At 38.1% G+C, this 15,202-nt stretch overlaps 1 protein-coding gene across 2 annotated transcripts; it reads right to left on the reverse strand.

Moving 5' to 3' along the window:
• Window positions 1-980: 980 nt before the first annotated feature.
• LOC149829365 (FH protein interacting protein FIP2-like) lies at window positions 981-14,000 on the reverse strand. 2 transcript variants are annotated; one of them, XM_090017355.1, is made up of 12 exons: window positions 13,868-13,901; window positions 13,406-13,453; window positions 12,826-12,935; window positions 12,151-12,285; window positions 10,400-10,555; window positions 10,158-10,241; window positions 9,882-9,928; window positions 4,564-4,637; window positions 2,833-2,891; window positions 1,942-2,001; window positions 1,446-1,526; window positions 981-1,313 (listed from the first exon to the last, which is right to left on the reverse strand). In XM_090017355.1, the coding sequence occupies exons 2-12, from the start codon at window positions 13,437-13,439 to the stop codon at window positions 1,260-1,262; spliced, it is 894 nt and encodes a 297-aa protein (XP_089873481.1). In that variant the 5' UTR covers window positions 13,440-13,453; window positions 13,868-13,901; the 3' UTR covers window positions 981-1,259. The 2 variants fall into 2 exon arrangements, with proteins under 2 accessions (XP_089873481.1, XP_089873480.1); XM_090017354.1 differs by lacking the exon at window positions 13,406-13,453 and having other exon boundaries at window positions 13,868-14,000.
• Between the last annotated feature and the right edge of the window lie 1,202 nt (window positions 14,001-15,202).

Here is a 15,202-nt window from a genome sequence, read left to right on the forward strand (position 1 = left end):
ATTAATCATCTTGGACTTAGCCCAATCCATCCAAGCATATTCCAAGTTTCTCGCCTAGTTTCCAGACTTGGGACCATATCATGAAAAAAATTGCTTTATGCTTTACCCATGGTATTTTGAAAACCTCCTACGGCTGCGTTTGAATCCCTCGGATCTCAAATCCAATGAATCTTGACCAGAGATCTGAGGATCTCTAGTCTGACCCCCTCCATCAGACTTTAAGTCGTTGGATTGTGGGGAAGGGTGGCTTGGTTTCGGCCTATGTTAAGATCTGAGATCCTCCATTTGAGGGAGGGTTGCGGATAGGGGCGGCCATCAGGCCGGGCCCATTTGCAAAGTGCACAGGGCCTGACAGACCCAGCCCTATAACTAGGTCGGGTCTAAAGGGCCAGGTCTGAGCCCGATTATACCTGGGTCAGGCCTGTCAGGTCCTAATCGGGCCAGCCTGATGGCCACCCCTAGTAGCAGATCAAGGCATGGGGCCCACACCTGGACCGAGTGATAAGACTCTGGAGATTTCCTAATAGATCCACATGACGAGATAAAGCTTCCACAAAAACCATAATCCAACTCTCAAAAGGCCAGTCATTGTCTCTCATCCTGCATAGAACTGCCAATAAGCAAGATCTGAACGTATCTGGATCCAACTTTCAGACGCGATCTGGATTAAGATGGACCTGGTTTACAAGGAACTAGGTCCACATCCTGATCTAGCCTTGGTTTTATCTTCTTCAAACAATCAAATGTTGTGCCAGGTATCTTGATTCGGTGACCCATATGTCAAGGGGTCAGGTCACCAGGCCGACGGTATCCGGTACTGACGGGCCTACCATGTTAAGCCCAATGGCTAATCAAGTCGCACACACAACATTCGAGTAGTATATGGACTTAAGCCTGGCTTGAAAGTTTATAAAACAAGTAACATAAATTTTACAAGTAAAATGCTTTATATGCAACTTTCACATGGTAAGCTTCATCACTAAATATATAAAACAAGTTTACCCATCGATATAAAGAAATCCAACATAAATAGAAACATATAGATACATCAAACAGCAGACCAGCTGAGCTAGCCACTCAAACTCAAATAGCTTGACATGATAATGCCACCTGTAAATTTTCCTTGAGCATAGAAGGGCCTTTCCCGCCCCTATATTTTGTTCGTGAAGTGCCAAACACCAAATTTTAACAATAAAAGCAAATCTCAACATCATACTCATGCTGGATATAAGCCATGTAACTTTAACAGCTGAATCATATCATCTGATTGTACCCACCAAATTAGCTCCCTCCAACTTGGCACCATCCAATTTCTGAATTCTCATGCAACATAGTAAAACAAGCATTAGTATTAATGCTCAAGGGAAATTTACAGATTCTTTCAGAATCATTCCACATAAGTGGTTTGAAATATCATAAAGGATGGCCATTTTTCAAGTACTGACCGTCTCCCTTAAATCAACTTGTCGCAAGTAAGCCCTCTGAAGATTTGCACGTTGCAAGTTAGCACGATACAGCTTCGCACCCTGTGCATGGCAAAGGAAACAAATGACCTATGAGTCAGTGAGGCGACAAGTGATCAGAAGATACAAGGAGACTGCATGCATGTTGAATGCCTTCAATTTCTTTCCACAGGCCATCACAGATTCATCTCAAGAAGCCCAGGGAAAACTTAGCAGGTGGGGAACCCACCCGACTGCAGTACAACAGTTGGCAAGTCCAAGGCTTGCAATGAATTTGGAAAAGTTGACAGTTTGTACGCCATGCAAAGAGAGAATGTGAGCTGGGAAAATCTAAAAGCACACAAGCATGTGAGACAACTCAGATCTTTCGTTTGACCTGCACCACGTTGAACAAGTAGGTAGAGTTGGTTGGTTTCAACTTGACTTCTTACATCTGACACAACTAACTAGTAATGGCATTTTCTGAAAGTAGCATCACCTTTAAATTAGCACCTTCGAGATTAGCTCCTTCAAGGTTGGCATCTGTAAGATCAGCAGTCTGAAGCAACAAACAGAAGGAAAACACAAGGACGTTCAATATCGTTTTGCACTAACAAATAGAATGATCCGGCACGTCAATTAGTAAAGCAGAACTTTTCAAAAACAAGAAGTATCTAGTATTTCTAAATGTGAAAGCAATACAATAATAGCAAAATTACCATTTAGTATCTGGATGAAGATGTAAATTAAGTTAAGATGGCCCACATGCTATGAAATTTTACAGAGAGACATGGTAGACCGCAGGCTTAAGCCTCTAGAGATTGCCAATTAAAATCCAAAAGCAAGAAACATAGAGAATCATGACATAATGGTATGTATGGTAACAAATTTAAAAAGATGGAAAAATTTTACTCTGGTACCACATGAATCCTCCATGCAATCCAGGAGATCCTTGCCTGGACAACCTCCTGTATGTCCCTACCAAGTTGTGCATATATAACTAGATGCAGAACTTATGCTAGCACATCATTAAGTCATTCCAAATGCCTATTCAGCCAGTAGTAAAAACTGTAACCAGGTTCAGTGGAAACTACTACCATAAAAGATGTTAAGATGAAATATCTTGACATGAAAAGCAATCAAGTTAGCATTTTGCACTTCAGCTTAGAACTTGTGGTCCTATTAGTCCAATAGGAATACCGAATACATAGTATTGAAAATCAGTATTAAGTAAATCAAATTACAATTCATGCCTTTCAGGTGGCATAAATAGAAAGATTTGCAAAACAAACTCTGCAAAATGTAACCAATAAAGCAGTTTTGTTACTCAGAACTAAATGGAAGACATCTTTTTACGTTTTTAATCAAGCATGAAAGAGAGAAAAAGCACCTGCAAGTGTGCACTACGAAGGTTTGCTCCATGGAGGCTACATTGTGTCAAGCAAGCATCTGAAGAAAATAATGAAACATGATTTACTGAGATGAACGAAATGTATTATGTTTACTATCACAAGTATGAACTGAAATAAAAAAAAAATTATTCCTATAAATTGCAAGGAAACCGGATAGGTTTTATGACAATGGAGATGCTTGAAATGAGGTACATGAGATACGACAAAATAGTGAATGCTTAGTAGGGCAATGGACAACCAGAAAGATTATCTTGAGTAGAAATTATCATATCAAGCAGTTTATCACTTATCTGGTTTCCGAAGAGGACATCCAGTGGCACTAAGGGGCTGTTCAATATGCAGGACAAAATCATCTGGGAGATGATTGTGTCCCGCAGACGGGGTTGTCCCACATTTGCAGGCCCCAGGGTGTGCACAAAATGGCCCCCGCTGGGGCCACTTTGTCCCCAAATCATGGGAATAAAAGTTAAACCCCCTTGGGATCTGACTTTTGTGTCCCTGGATGCAGGCGTCCCAGCAGCCTCGGTCCTGTCATGCAAACACCCTCTAAAAAACCCCTATTTAGCAAGTCAGAAATACCAAAAAAACTGACTGATGGATTAGATTGATGCTTAGTTCCATAAAAGTATACTGATGTGATATGCATAATCATAATGCCAATATTGCAAAAATGTACCAAGAGATGGGTCCAGAAGCTTCATGAAATGATAAAAAGTAAAAACCATTTCACTATGAACTAGTAAGAAAACTAAGCCCCCTTTTGGATCCCTTTATAAATGGCTCCATGCCATTTATAGTTATTTTAAATAGCAAGTTTTGGTGTTTGGATCTTCTACTTTTATTTTTTTTTAAAGAGCTTTTATAAATTTAGTAAGAAATCATGTGATGTTTTCAAAAATAGGGAGCGACCTACATTTTTTTTACAATTACTTATTTTCTTACATCTCACCAACATCACCACCACCACCATCATCAATATCACCAACACCACTACCACCACCACCACCATCACCATCGCCACCACCATCACCATGACCACCTCATCACTACCATCACCACCTCCTCCATCATCACCAACATCACCACCACTACCTCCATCACCATCACCACCTCCATCACCATCACTATCATACTTGCCTCTTTTTCTTTTCATTTTAGTTTAAATAATTGGTAATCCAAACATTCACCTGGTTAAAAATAAAGGCAACATTCTTCTTTATGAAATGCGATTTAATTTATGCATGTAAACAATAAATAAAAACAGATCCAAACAGGGAGTAAGAATACCAAACATTTGGAAGCCAAATTGCTGGGAAAGGTGCTTCAACGATTACTACGTATAAATGAGCACTAAAACAAATGTCTACAGCACATTTTACAAAGGGCAATAGATGCTGTTGAGATGACAGTAGCCTGAATACAAGAACCACTGGAGAAGACCAAGACTCGAAAAACCTTATTTGGAAAATGAAAAAAGTCATATTTCATAATTATGATTCTTTTTTATTCTTTGATTGGTTTAGTTTTCCTCAACCATCTTATAACTGAACATTCAAAAATGAACATAATTAAAGGAAATATATTATCAACCATGGTGAAAAAGGATCTGAGCAGCAGGAAGGGTATTGTCATTCATGAAAGTCTCGGTCATGATATCCATCTTTCACAATCAAGGAACCAGCACAAACAGAAATGTATAGGTTCGTTACCTTGCAAATTTGCACTCTGAAGGCAAGCACCAGCTAATACAGCTCCTTGGAGATTCGCTCCAGTAAATTCACACCTACCCTAGGCAACAATATAATTTTTTTAATAATTCTATTTTTGAATGAACATCTATAATGGCAAGTGAAGGAATCTAATCATTGTATCATATTATAAGATGGTACAAGATGTTCAACAGTAACACTCTCAGCAGTAGCCTCATAATTCTGTACTAAGACTTCCAAGAAATTTAGTAGTAATAAATTTATTACATGCATAAATACTGATAACAACAGCTGTTACATGCATAAAGCAAAGAAGATTAGAAGTCAAGGACTCCAAGATAACCAGTGAAGTCAGTATGCTCCTTAGGACAGCCAGTATACTTGGCATCCTCAATCATATCAAGATATGATGCACATCAGCTGCATTCAGATGCCCTAGAATGACAACAGGATTGTTACGAGCAAATGATTGCACACACACACACACACAAGGGTTGCCAATATTAGAGCCATACAAAGCAGCAATTAACATTTTTGTTATTAATCGAAATAAATAAGAGCTTGTTAACACTCGATGGTTTTAATGGAAGTTAACAAGTTCACCAAAACTTTCCCTGTTAACAGCTTTCAAATACCACATGGTGCCCCACAATTAGGGGTGCACACAAGCCGAGCACGAGCCAAGCTTGGGCTCTTCAAGCTCGGCTCGGCCAGAAATATGTCGGATCAAACTCAGCTTGAGCTCAGAGTCGAGCTTGAACAAAATTGTCCAAGCTCGGCTCAGTTCCGAGCTCGAGTTGAGCCGAGCTTGACCGTATTACAAAAAAATGTATTTTAAGGTTTTCAAGGACGGGATTTAACCTGACACCTCTACAAAAAGGTACAAGGCCTCACCACTAGAGTAGGTTGTCCTTTTCTGATACAAAGGACAGAGAAAAAGTACATTAAGTAACGTTATTCACCTTTTTATATAAACGGATACAAGGCCTCGTAGGGTAGGCCTCCTTTTCTGATACAAAGGACAGAGCATTAATTACCTTTTGACAAAAAGCATTAGCCCTGCTCATTAAGGCAAAAATTGATTTTTGTATCACATACACAATACCAGACCAAGCCTAACCGAGCTTTTCGAGCTTAGTGCCTTGATCAAGCTCGGCTCGTTTATCTAGGCCGAGTCTAGTCTGACGTTCAAACTCGGCTCATTTATCTTCACAAACAAGCTCGAGCTGAGCTTAAACAAGCTGAGCTCGGGTTAGATCAGCTCGTTGTGCACCCCTACCCACAATAACTGACACGACCACTGGAATTTCAGTAAGTTTAAAAGAATATAAAATTAGATATCAATTTTCCATAGAGAAACATAAGACCGATTTGTACCGTTGAGAGAAATTAATAAGGGGCCATAAAACTTGAACTTCCTAATGTCCACCAATGACTAAACATTATCCCCAGAACCACACCAAACATAAATACACACATAATCAGTAGTACCATACACTCAAGAAGAGAAACATAGTTGCAAGTGTTATTAACTTATTCAAACCCTGTAGATCTCTGTCACACGGGTACAGGTGCTGGCATGTGATACAACAGAAATATTGCTGGTATGGGACAGTTGTTTTACAAAAAAGGTACAAGGGCATGTCTGAGTTGTGCATATTGCATGCATAATATGTAAATGAAGAGGCCAATCGACATATAAAAAAAATGTAGAACACAAAATATTTACAGAAACATGTAATCCACAGGGCATATTATACAGTACGTCTGTGTAGCAGCACCCAGCACCAGCAGCCAGAAGTACCAGCACTGACACATATAACGGACATTTTTGAAGTACTCATATACACAGCTGTAGATGTGTTTATCAAACACTTCATAGAAGCTATAGATGCGTGCATCACGGATTTTTTACTAAAAAAAAATGCTTTAGATCAAATCATTTCCATGTGAAAACCCCGACTTTTTAATTTTCAATTTTTGGTCAATACCAACCATTCATTTTTAAATTTCTTTAGAGACCTGTCTGAACATCAAATTTCCTGATCTAGTACATGTTTTCCACAAAATAAAATATGGAGATCATATCTATGGGTCCAATTCAGAAGCATGCAATACGGTGTTGGAGAAATAATGGGGCTTACTAGATAACATGGCACTATTAGCAGCATTAAGTCTAAGCCCATAAATAAATAAGTACAGAAATATACAGATGTATAGTCTACATACATATGAAGTGTTTGCTGATATGTAGTGTCAATAATATATCCAGATTCTCAATTTGGAAGTCTGTCAATGAATACTGTACTAGTAAGACAATCATTGTGCATGTTAAAGAGTTGGAAACTCTTGTATATATGGACCCTTTAGTGGGAAATAATTACGTTTGGTTAAAAAGATACATAAGACCTGTCCCATAGCAGTTCCATAACAGCAAAGTGACATTAGCAATTCCTTGAACACAGAGGTGTTTGAAAGCCTAAATGACTGTTTATATAAAGGAGAAGAAATGAACATGGTACTTGTAATGAAAATAGGCAAAAAGTGCAGAAACACAAGTCAACTATGGGAAGTGCACATAAGCCACTAAGGGCAAGAACAATCACTCAAGAGCACACACACAAGCCACTAATGGGCTTAATACACAATATAACAAATATTATTTTATTAACCATAAAATGCTCAAGAGAAGCATGTTATTACAAGGGGGTTTAACCCCATATATATACAAGAAAAGAGAGAGGACTAGACATTGGGCTAGTCCCAACGGCTTAGCCGTTGGCTTGGTCTAGCGGCTAACTAGCTAGTCATTAGACCTAGCCTAATGGCTAGCACATAGTGAGTAAAAATCCCCTAAAAAAGAGGATAAAAAACAAAAATAAAAATAAAAAACAGAAATACATGAGTTCCTAAAATACAATCTACAAGTATATCATATACCAAATATATGTATATATAAGAAAACACACACACACACACACACACACACACACACACACACACATATATATATATATATATATATATATATATATATATATATATATATATATATATATATATATATATATATATATATATATATATATATATATATATATATATATATATAACAATACTACCATCAAATACCTAAAAATATGCCAACCATATCACAGGAATAGTTTCAGGAAATGCAACCCCAGAAAAAGAGCAGAAAATGCCAACATGGACAAGCAAATCATGGCTGTTTCAATGAAACATGATAGAGTGACTACATAAAGTAATGAATATCAAGGGACAACAATATTCTGTACTGTGACTGATTTCCCTACAGAAGACTTACCTGACTAAGAGATCAAACTCATTAATCTAGAGAGAAGAGGGGACCACATGCTATATAATAGATATTGGTAGGGATGACAGTGGACCGGGAGGAACGGGGGCCCGCCTCGCCTCGCCTCGCCCCGTTTGGACCGGGGATGGAGGACATGAAATGGAAAATGGACCAGGGATGGAGGTTAAAATCAAAACTCGTGCGGCGATGGAGGTGAGGATGGACTTACTCTCACCCCCGCCCCATCCCCAATCCCCGTCTTAGTTGTCAAAAGTTGCGCCTAGGCTGGCTAGGCGTAGGGCCACCGCCTAGGCTTATGGGTCTAGGTGGTAGGGCCCTGTTTTTTTTACCTAGGCTGTTCATGCCTAAGCCACAGGGACATGGTAATCTCTCGGTCTGATGTGCAGTTGCACACACATAATGTTTTTTGTGTAATTGCATATAATTATACATATTAATATATCATAAACATATATTATAAATTTACAATATTATATGTTTATATTAGATATATATGCACTTAATTCATATATAATTTAAAAGTGTATGAGTTATCTGTTTGACTATTTTTATGTAATATAATTGTTTTACAGTGTTCGACAACATGTTATTATTTGTCTATTGCTTATTGTTAATTGATTTTATGTTGTATACATGTTACCGCCTAGTCTTTTTAGGGGCTCACCACCTAGGCTCTGCCTAGCACCTATGACAACTAAGATCTCCGTTAAGGAAATTACTATTATACCCTTATACATATTATAAAATCTTATCTATATATATTTTTAACCCTAACGTAAAACCCTTTCTTGAATTTGTCTTCTCTCCTTCTTCTAACGAGCCGTGTGAGCTCACATTTTTCTCCTCTCCCTCTAATGGTGGAAGGCGGAAGGCGGAAACGACGGAAGGACCGGGGAAACGGGGCCCTGCCCCCGCCTCGCCCTGTTTGGACCGAGGATGGAGGACATGAAACGGGGAATGGACCCGGGATGGAGGCTAAAATCAAAATCCAAATGGTGATGAAGGCAGGGATGGAGGGCAAAATTTTGAGGCGGGGCGGGGTGGAGACCTTGTCCCCTGCCCCCACCCTGGTCCCACTGCCATCCCTAGATATTGGGCAGAGTCAACATAACAATATTATTGATGGTGATACATATTCTAATTTATTATCAGTATTGCTGCTGCTGTTATTATTGTTATTGCTAATAATATTGATTCAAACCACAACACACTGTGATTAACCAAATAAAGTGGCATTGTGTAACTTTGGCTATACTAGCACATTCAACTCATGACTGTAATTGTACCATCCCCTGGCACCAGGGGCGTAGCTAGGATTCATGTGAGGGGGGGGGGGGGGGGGGGGGCAAACAGGGGTGTAGCAAAAAAAAATTTATTTGTGCGATAGTCGGGGGTTCAGGGGCAGCGCAGCGCCCCCGAAATTTTTTTTTTTGAGATAAAATAAAAAATGGCTAGAATTATTAATAAAAATCTATTTCATATGGACAAATCAAACTATTTGCTGCAGTCAGGGCTGGGCTAGGACTGGACTGGGCTACAAAAATGGATAAAAATCTATTTCATATGGAATCAGGGCTGGGCTAGGACTGGGCTTTTTAAAAAAAAAAAAAATTAACTGTTTCGGGAGGCAGGACTGGGCTACAGCCCAGTCCTGCCCCCCCCCCTAGCTACGCCCTTGCCTGGCACCTTGCAGTTCTTAACATGAAAGATCTTTACTGGACCTGACTTTCTATTTCAAGTACAAGAAGTCCCTTATTAAGATAATCCGTTTTTAAGATAATGTGTGCATCAGTAGCTAATGATAAAACTATTCTGTCAAATTTGACACAAAAACACAAGTTCATCTTCATAAGCCGTAATGTGTGCATCAGTAGCTAATAATAAAACTATTCTTCAGAATTTCACACAAAAACACAAATTCATCATGATAAACTGTGTGGAAATAAGAGTAATGTTCCATGGGATCAGAACAGAGTCTTACTCACGCAGTGTTGCATTGAGAAAAATGGATCCAGCAGCTTCAACATCCTGTTAAAGACGTGACACAAAATATCAAGTGACTGTATGAGAAATGAATCAAAAAATCATACAATAACAATCTACCTTTTCTGGAAAGAAAACTTTAAATGAAAAGAGAGAGAATTTATGGAAATTTTAATACAAATTAATCTCTTATGATATAAACTAAAGAAGATTATATGGAGCCCTTCTTGGTTAAAGAGAAAGGTGGAATGCTTATATTAACCAACAAACCAACCCGGAATTTAGCCGCTTGCAGGTTGGCATGAGAGAAAAACACATTCTGAAGACATGCAAAACTGAAGTCAACCCCTGAAAGGTCCTGCAGAAGTAGAAAACATTCAACAAATTGAACATTTCTCTTGCAAAGCAGACAGAATTAGTAATCACAGCGAGCAACAGTGTATGAAATCCTGCAAACATTCTTTTATGTACAATTGAAGTCTCTTCAATTGAATTACAAACATCCTCTCATCTTACCAATTTTGAGAGATCAAGCGCAGAAAGATTGACACCTCGCAACCTAACATGATCTGATTGTATACATTTTATAACATCTGTGCGTGTCAAATCAGTTCTGATGGTACCATCCTCTTTCCTTCTATTCAGAAAATCATTTATACTCTCAATAAATCCCTGAAATTGTTAGGATAAAAACTAGTTAAGGAAATCCTTAAGCATCATCTATTTTATATGCTAAACTGATTTCAACATTTAAAAAAGAAAAATTACTTAACGTCAGGCCAGACTAGAAAATGAGAGTATAGATCCAATCCAAAGCCTGAAATATGGACCAAATGTACTCTAGAACATCATAATGCAATGCATATGCTCATATCACAAAACCAGTACACTTTCCTTACCACTCCCAGTATGAAGAGGTAAAAGAATAATCAAAGAATGATCTTAAGAGAAACTACACTTTCTGGGGGTAACCCGTTGACATTTAATGTGTTTCCAAAATATACACCATTAACAAGCGTGCATGCTTTATGCACCTTACATGATCAGAAGCATGAACGCGGACCAAAATGGATTAGACCCGAAACTTATAGTGTATAACTGATGGAAAGTCCATGAGATAATATTACCGATATTTACTTAATAGTACTCCTGAATTGTAAACCAGGAGTCAGTTTTAACCATAGTCACAAACATCGGTCTCAGCTATATCAGCAAGGCAATTTCTCGTGATAATATAAGTTTAGTTGATAAATCATGGGCAAAACTCAATGCTTAAAAATATTAAAATGGCATAAATAAATAAGAAAATAACATGTTTAGATAATAATGTACACATATAATAAAAGAGATGAATAAAAATATAAAAGAAAAAGAACAAATATTTAAGATATAGAAAAAAATTAAAAAAAAGTAAAAATAACAGCTAATATCATGATATTATCGCAATAATATTGTGCTATATATAAATTTCTGATATTTTCAAAATATTGCCAGATTTGGCCTTTAATTAGTGTTATGACTTTACAGCAATATTATCACTATATTTTCAAAATATTGCCCATATCTGTGACTATGGTTTTAATAACTCCATGTGAAAAGTCGGTAAGACTATCAAATACTATAAGATTCATGGAAATTGGAAACTGCAGAACCTTACAGGAACATCTAACTACTTCCATCAAGTCAACCCAGTCTAAAGATTTAGGAAAATGGATTAACTTCCAACAAATTTTTTTATTGGTATCACGAACTTTGCACAGGACTCCAGAGTTTCATCACTGCTTTTGGAAACATACAAGAAAAAATGACAGGACAGCTGTTTTGTTATAATTTTCTTTGTTCTTTTCCTAAAAATGTTGACATTATTTAGAATGTCTTTGTTTCTCTAGAAAAGCAAAAGCAGAACACATGGACAGTCAGCTTTGACTCAAGATATTCCATTATTTCTGCATCATCAAATTTTCTGTGACCATGCAGTTCTACTAAACCCAAGCGAGGTCCAAGACCTCACAAAGAAAAAGGTCCTAGTGACCAAAAATAGACAATGTCAACGTCACATGCGTAAGTAATCAAAAGATTGACAGTCCACAAACCCAAACGATATTAGCAGTATGGCAGCAATATACCACTGTAAATTGTAATTAATAAGTTTTCATGAAGCATCATGTCTGGAATATAACCATGCTAACAAATGACCCAATTACAAAGGGCAAGCATCATTAAAAAGAAATGCCATCTACACATAAAAATTATAAAATAATACTTACAAGCAACTGATAGTATTCAGCTTCTCGAAGAAGCTCTGGATACTCAGAGTCTGCAAGAACAGGAACTACGCCATCCCTCAACCAGTTTAAAATGTGCCTAAAATGGGTCCCATCCCTATCAATGAAGACATAACCCTGCAAAAGATTCAGTAATAATAGAAAAATAAAGGTGCAAGATAGCTATCAATCTCTCTCAATAACCTCAAAAGTGGAAGATTGAAATATTCACAGTACATGCAATGATGCAACCACAGACTCCATTTGAAAAAGGACGTACTCAAATTTACAAAATTAACCAAAATATTTCACAGAGAACTAGTAGAAGCACTTGTCATTACATTTTACACTACAAGAAAGATTTCCAAATTGTGCTAGAGATTTAGTTAAGGAAAAAAAGGCGATTATCTTTTCATTATATGTTTAAAAAATTGCTGCATCAATGGTGCATTTGAATGCACTCCACTGATCCATATAAATGGCATAAGTTATGATATGTTGCTCTCTTACACAAAGCATTTTTTCATGTAAAGGGAGCAGCCAAGAACTAGAACTTAATAAGAAGTGAACAAAATCAGCATTTTCATTACTGACGACTACAATTTATGGACAAAGAGGATGCTGCTGTATAAAACAACAAAACAACCAATAACTGAAAACATAACAATAGACTAATACCTCCCCTGGATCCCTGTTCACAGTATGACGGCCACTAAACATTGCAGCAAGCATCGAGTCCGGTTCATGCTGAGTTAGTGTCTCCATGGTAGTCGAGAATTTCTTCCCTCCTAATTATAAGAAGGACCACCACAAGCTTAACAAAATTGAAGACCGTATCCTTGATCATCACGCAAGCAAAAACTACAACAAACTCAACCAAAACTACCATAATGGCATGTTTGGCCGCACTACTTATCCAAACAAACTGGATAATCTGCGAATTGCAGTATAGTCCATAAAACGATATCCCAACTTATCCCATTCATCTGAGCAAATTGGTACATCTAACCACTCTACTTCTGGCATAAGTCCAGGATATTGCATTATGGAGCAAAACACAAAAACCCAACTTATCCCAGTCTTCTGGATAAGTGGGTACATTGAAGCACCCCATAAATAAGAGAAAAAGAACATGAATTTGAACATCTCAGGCATGTTAAAAACAGACATATGAGTTTCACTTTGATCAATTCAAAGGCTTATGGAATTCTAAATATGGTGCACCCGTATCGATTGCGATTCGTGCATCCAAACGCACCAGCAACATGATTTTTGCAATGCCTGCTCTCCATCAACGAATTTCCTACTAAATAATGCTAGTTTGATATTAAATTCTCAAAATTAAAATTAAGATTAAAAAGAAAAGATCAAATCATCAACATAACATAGAAAAAATGAAACCCCAACTTACCAGAAGTCATGAAATCATCAATGTTTTTTTGAAAAAAAATTATCGAACCATCAAAATAAAATACATGAAAAAGTCGAAACCTAATTCCCAAAAGAAATGAAAATATTGAACGTTAAATGATGGGATTTGACACCGTTAGATTAACTCCACCACACATAAAAAAAATCGGTTTTTCTCAATTTCACTGCAGGTGATTAAAATGCCCCAATTTTTTCCTCGATGAATTCCGAAAAAAAATCACATAAAATGACAAATATTACGAAGAAGGAAATTGGAGAGAAAAGATAGACGATCGAGCGGCGAGCTCACCGATATCCAGACGAATTACCGAAGGGAACCCCGTGGCCATCCTGCACCGTCAATCTCCGACGGCGGACGGGATCTACCGCGAGAAATGGATCCCGAGAAAATCATCAAAAACGGGGAGGCATGCCCTGTTAAGCCCGGAGTTTTCCTGGGGGGGGGGGGGGGGGAGGGAACCACTTAGGCTTCAGCAATCAAGAGCCGTTCATCTCAGAGATGGACCGCGATGGTGGGATCATAGAAGAAAAGGACCAGGAGGGCGTGTTTGATTGCCTCGGACCCGAGACTCGACAGGCCCTTTAACAAATCGTGCTAAGGATTTTATTTTTTTTGAAAGGCAAGTTGGCTGACCCCTACCATATACAACTATATCATTGGGTTTTGAACCTGCAACGTCCCAACCAAGGTGACGTGCACTAGCTGCTCCTACCAGACAAGCGGAGCCTTGTTGGTCATGCTAAGGATTTTCTTAGCAAAAAAAAATCTCCTGACAATTATTTTTTATGATGAAGAAAAACCGTCACTGAGAACCGGGTAACTAATGAGCCTGCCGCCTCCCTTCACTCCGGGTTGAGGACACGACCACCTAGTCTTAGGTCCCCTAAAAAAAACTCATGACGGTTAAAATAATGTGTTTTCTGCAGAAAATATCATTTACAGTTAAATGTTAAAAATATATAAGAAAATAAAAACAATTTTTTTTTAAGTAAGCTGGGGTTGAGATTCCATATCTCATAGCTCGGGTCTTTGTTACGAATTACCCGATGTACTTTTAGGCTATGTTTGGAAACTACCCGTCAGAGGAAGCTGGAGTGGACTTGAGGAATACTCAGTGGCATTTCTGTTTGGGAAGAAAAACAAAATGAGAAAAGAGGAAACTGGGGTGGCATTTCCCAGTTCCTCGTTTCAGCTACCACATCCATGATGTGGTAGTTACACCAATGGGGTCTCCGCTTGTCTGGTAGGAGCAGCAACTGCACGTCGCATTGTGTTGTTAACTTTGCAAGTTCGAATTTCATTAGTAACGTTGTATAACTGGTAGGGGTCTGCCCAACCCCCTGCTTGCCTATCAGAAAAAATGATGTGGTAGTTGTCAACTATTACCCCACTTTCCACTCAAACAGAGCCTTACATTGTTCAAAATGCAGCCTTAAAAAGGAATTCCAAACAAGCAACCGGTTGGAAGTGGTAAATCCCCAGTAGAGTTATACTGGTGGTATAACTATGCACATGGATTTGCTAAAACCATGACTTATGTGGATTGCATTCTTGCATCTTCAACTGCTTTTGAGTGGCAGTTTCCAAATAAAACCTTGTAAATTGCAGAGTAATTGCCCATAA

Source organism: Nuphar pumila, chromosome 9, assembly GCF_984573655.1.
Source record: "Nuphar pumila chromosome 9, dmNupPumi1.hap1.1, whole genome shotgun sequence".
NCBI classification, from domain to species: domain Eukaryota; kingdom Viridiplantae; phylum Streptophyta; class Magnoliopsida; order Nymphaeales; family Nymphaeaceae; genus Nuphar; species Nuphar pumila.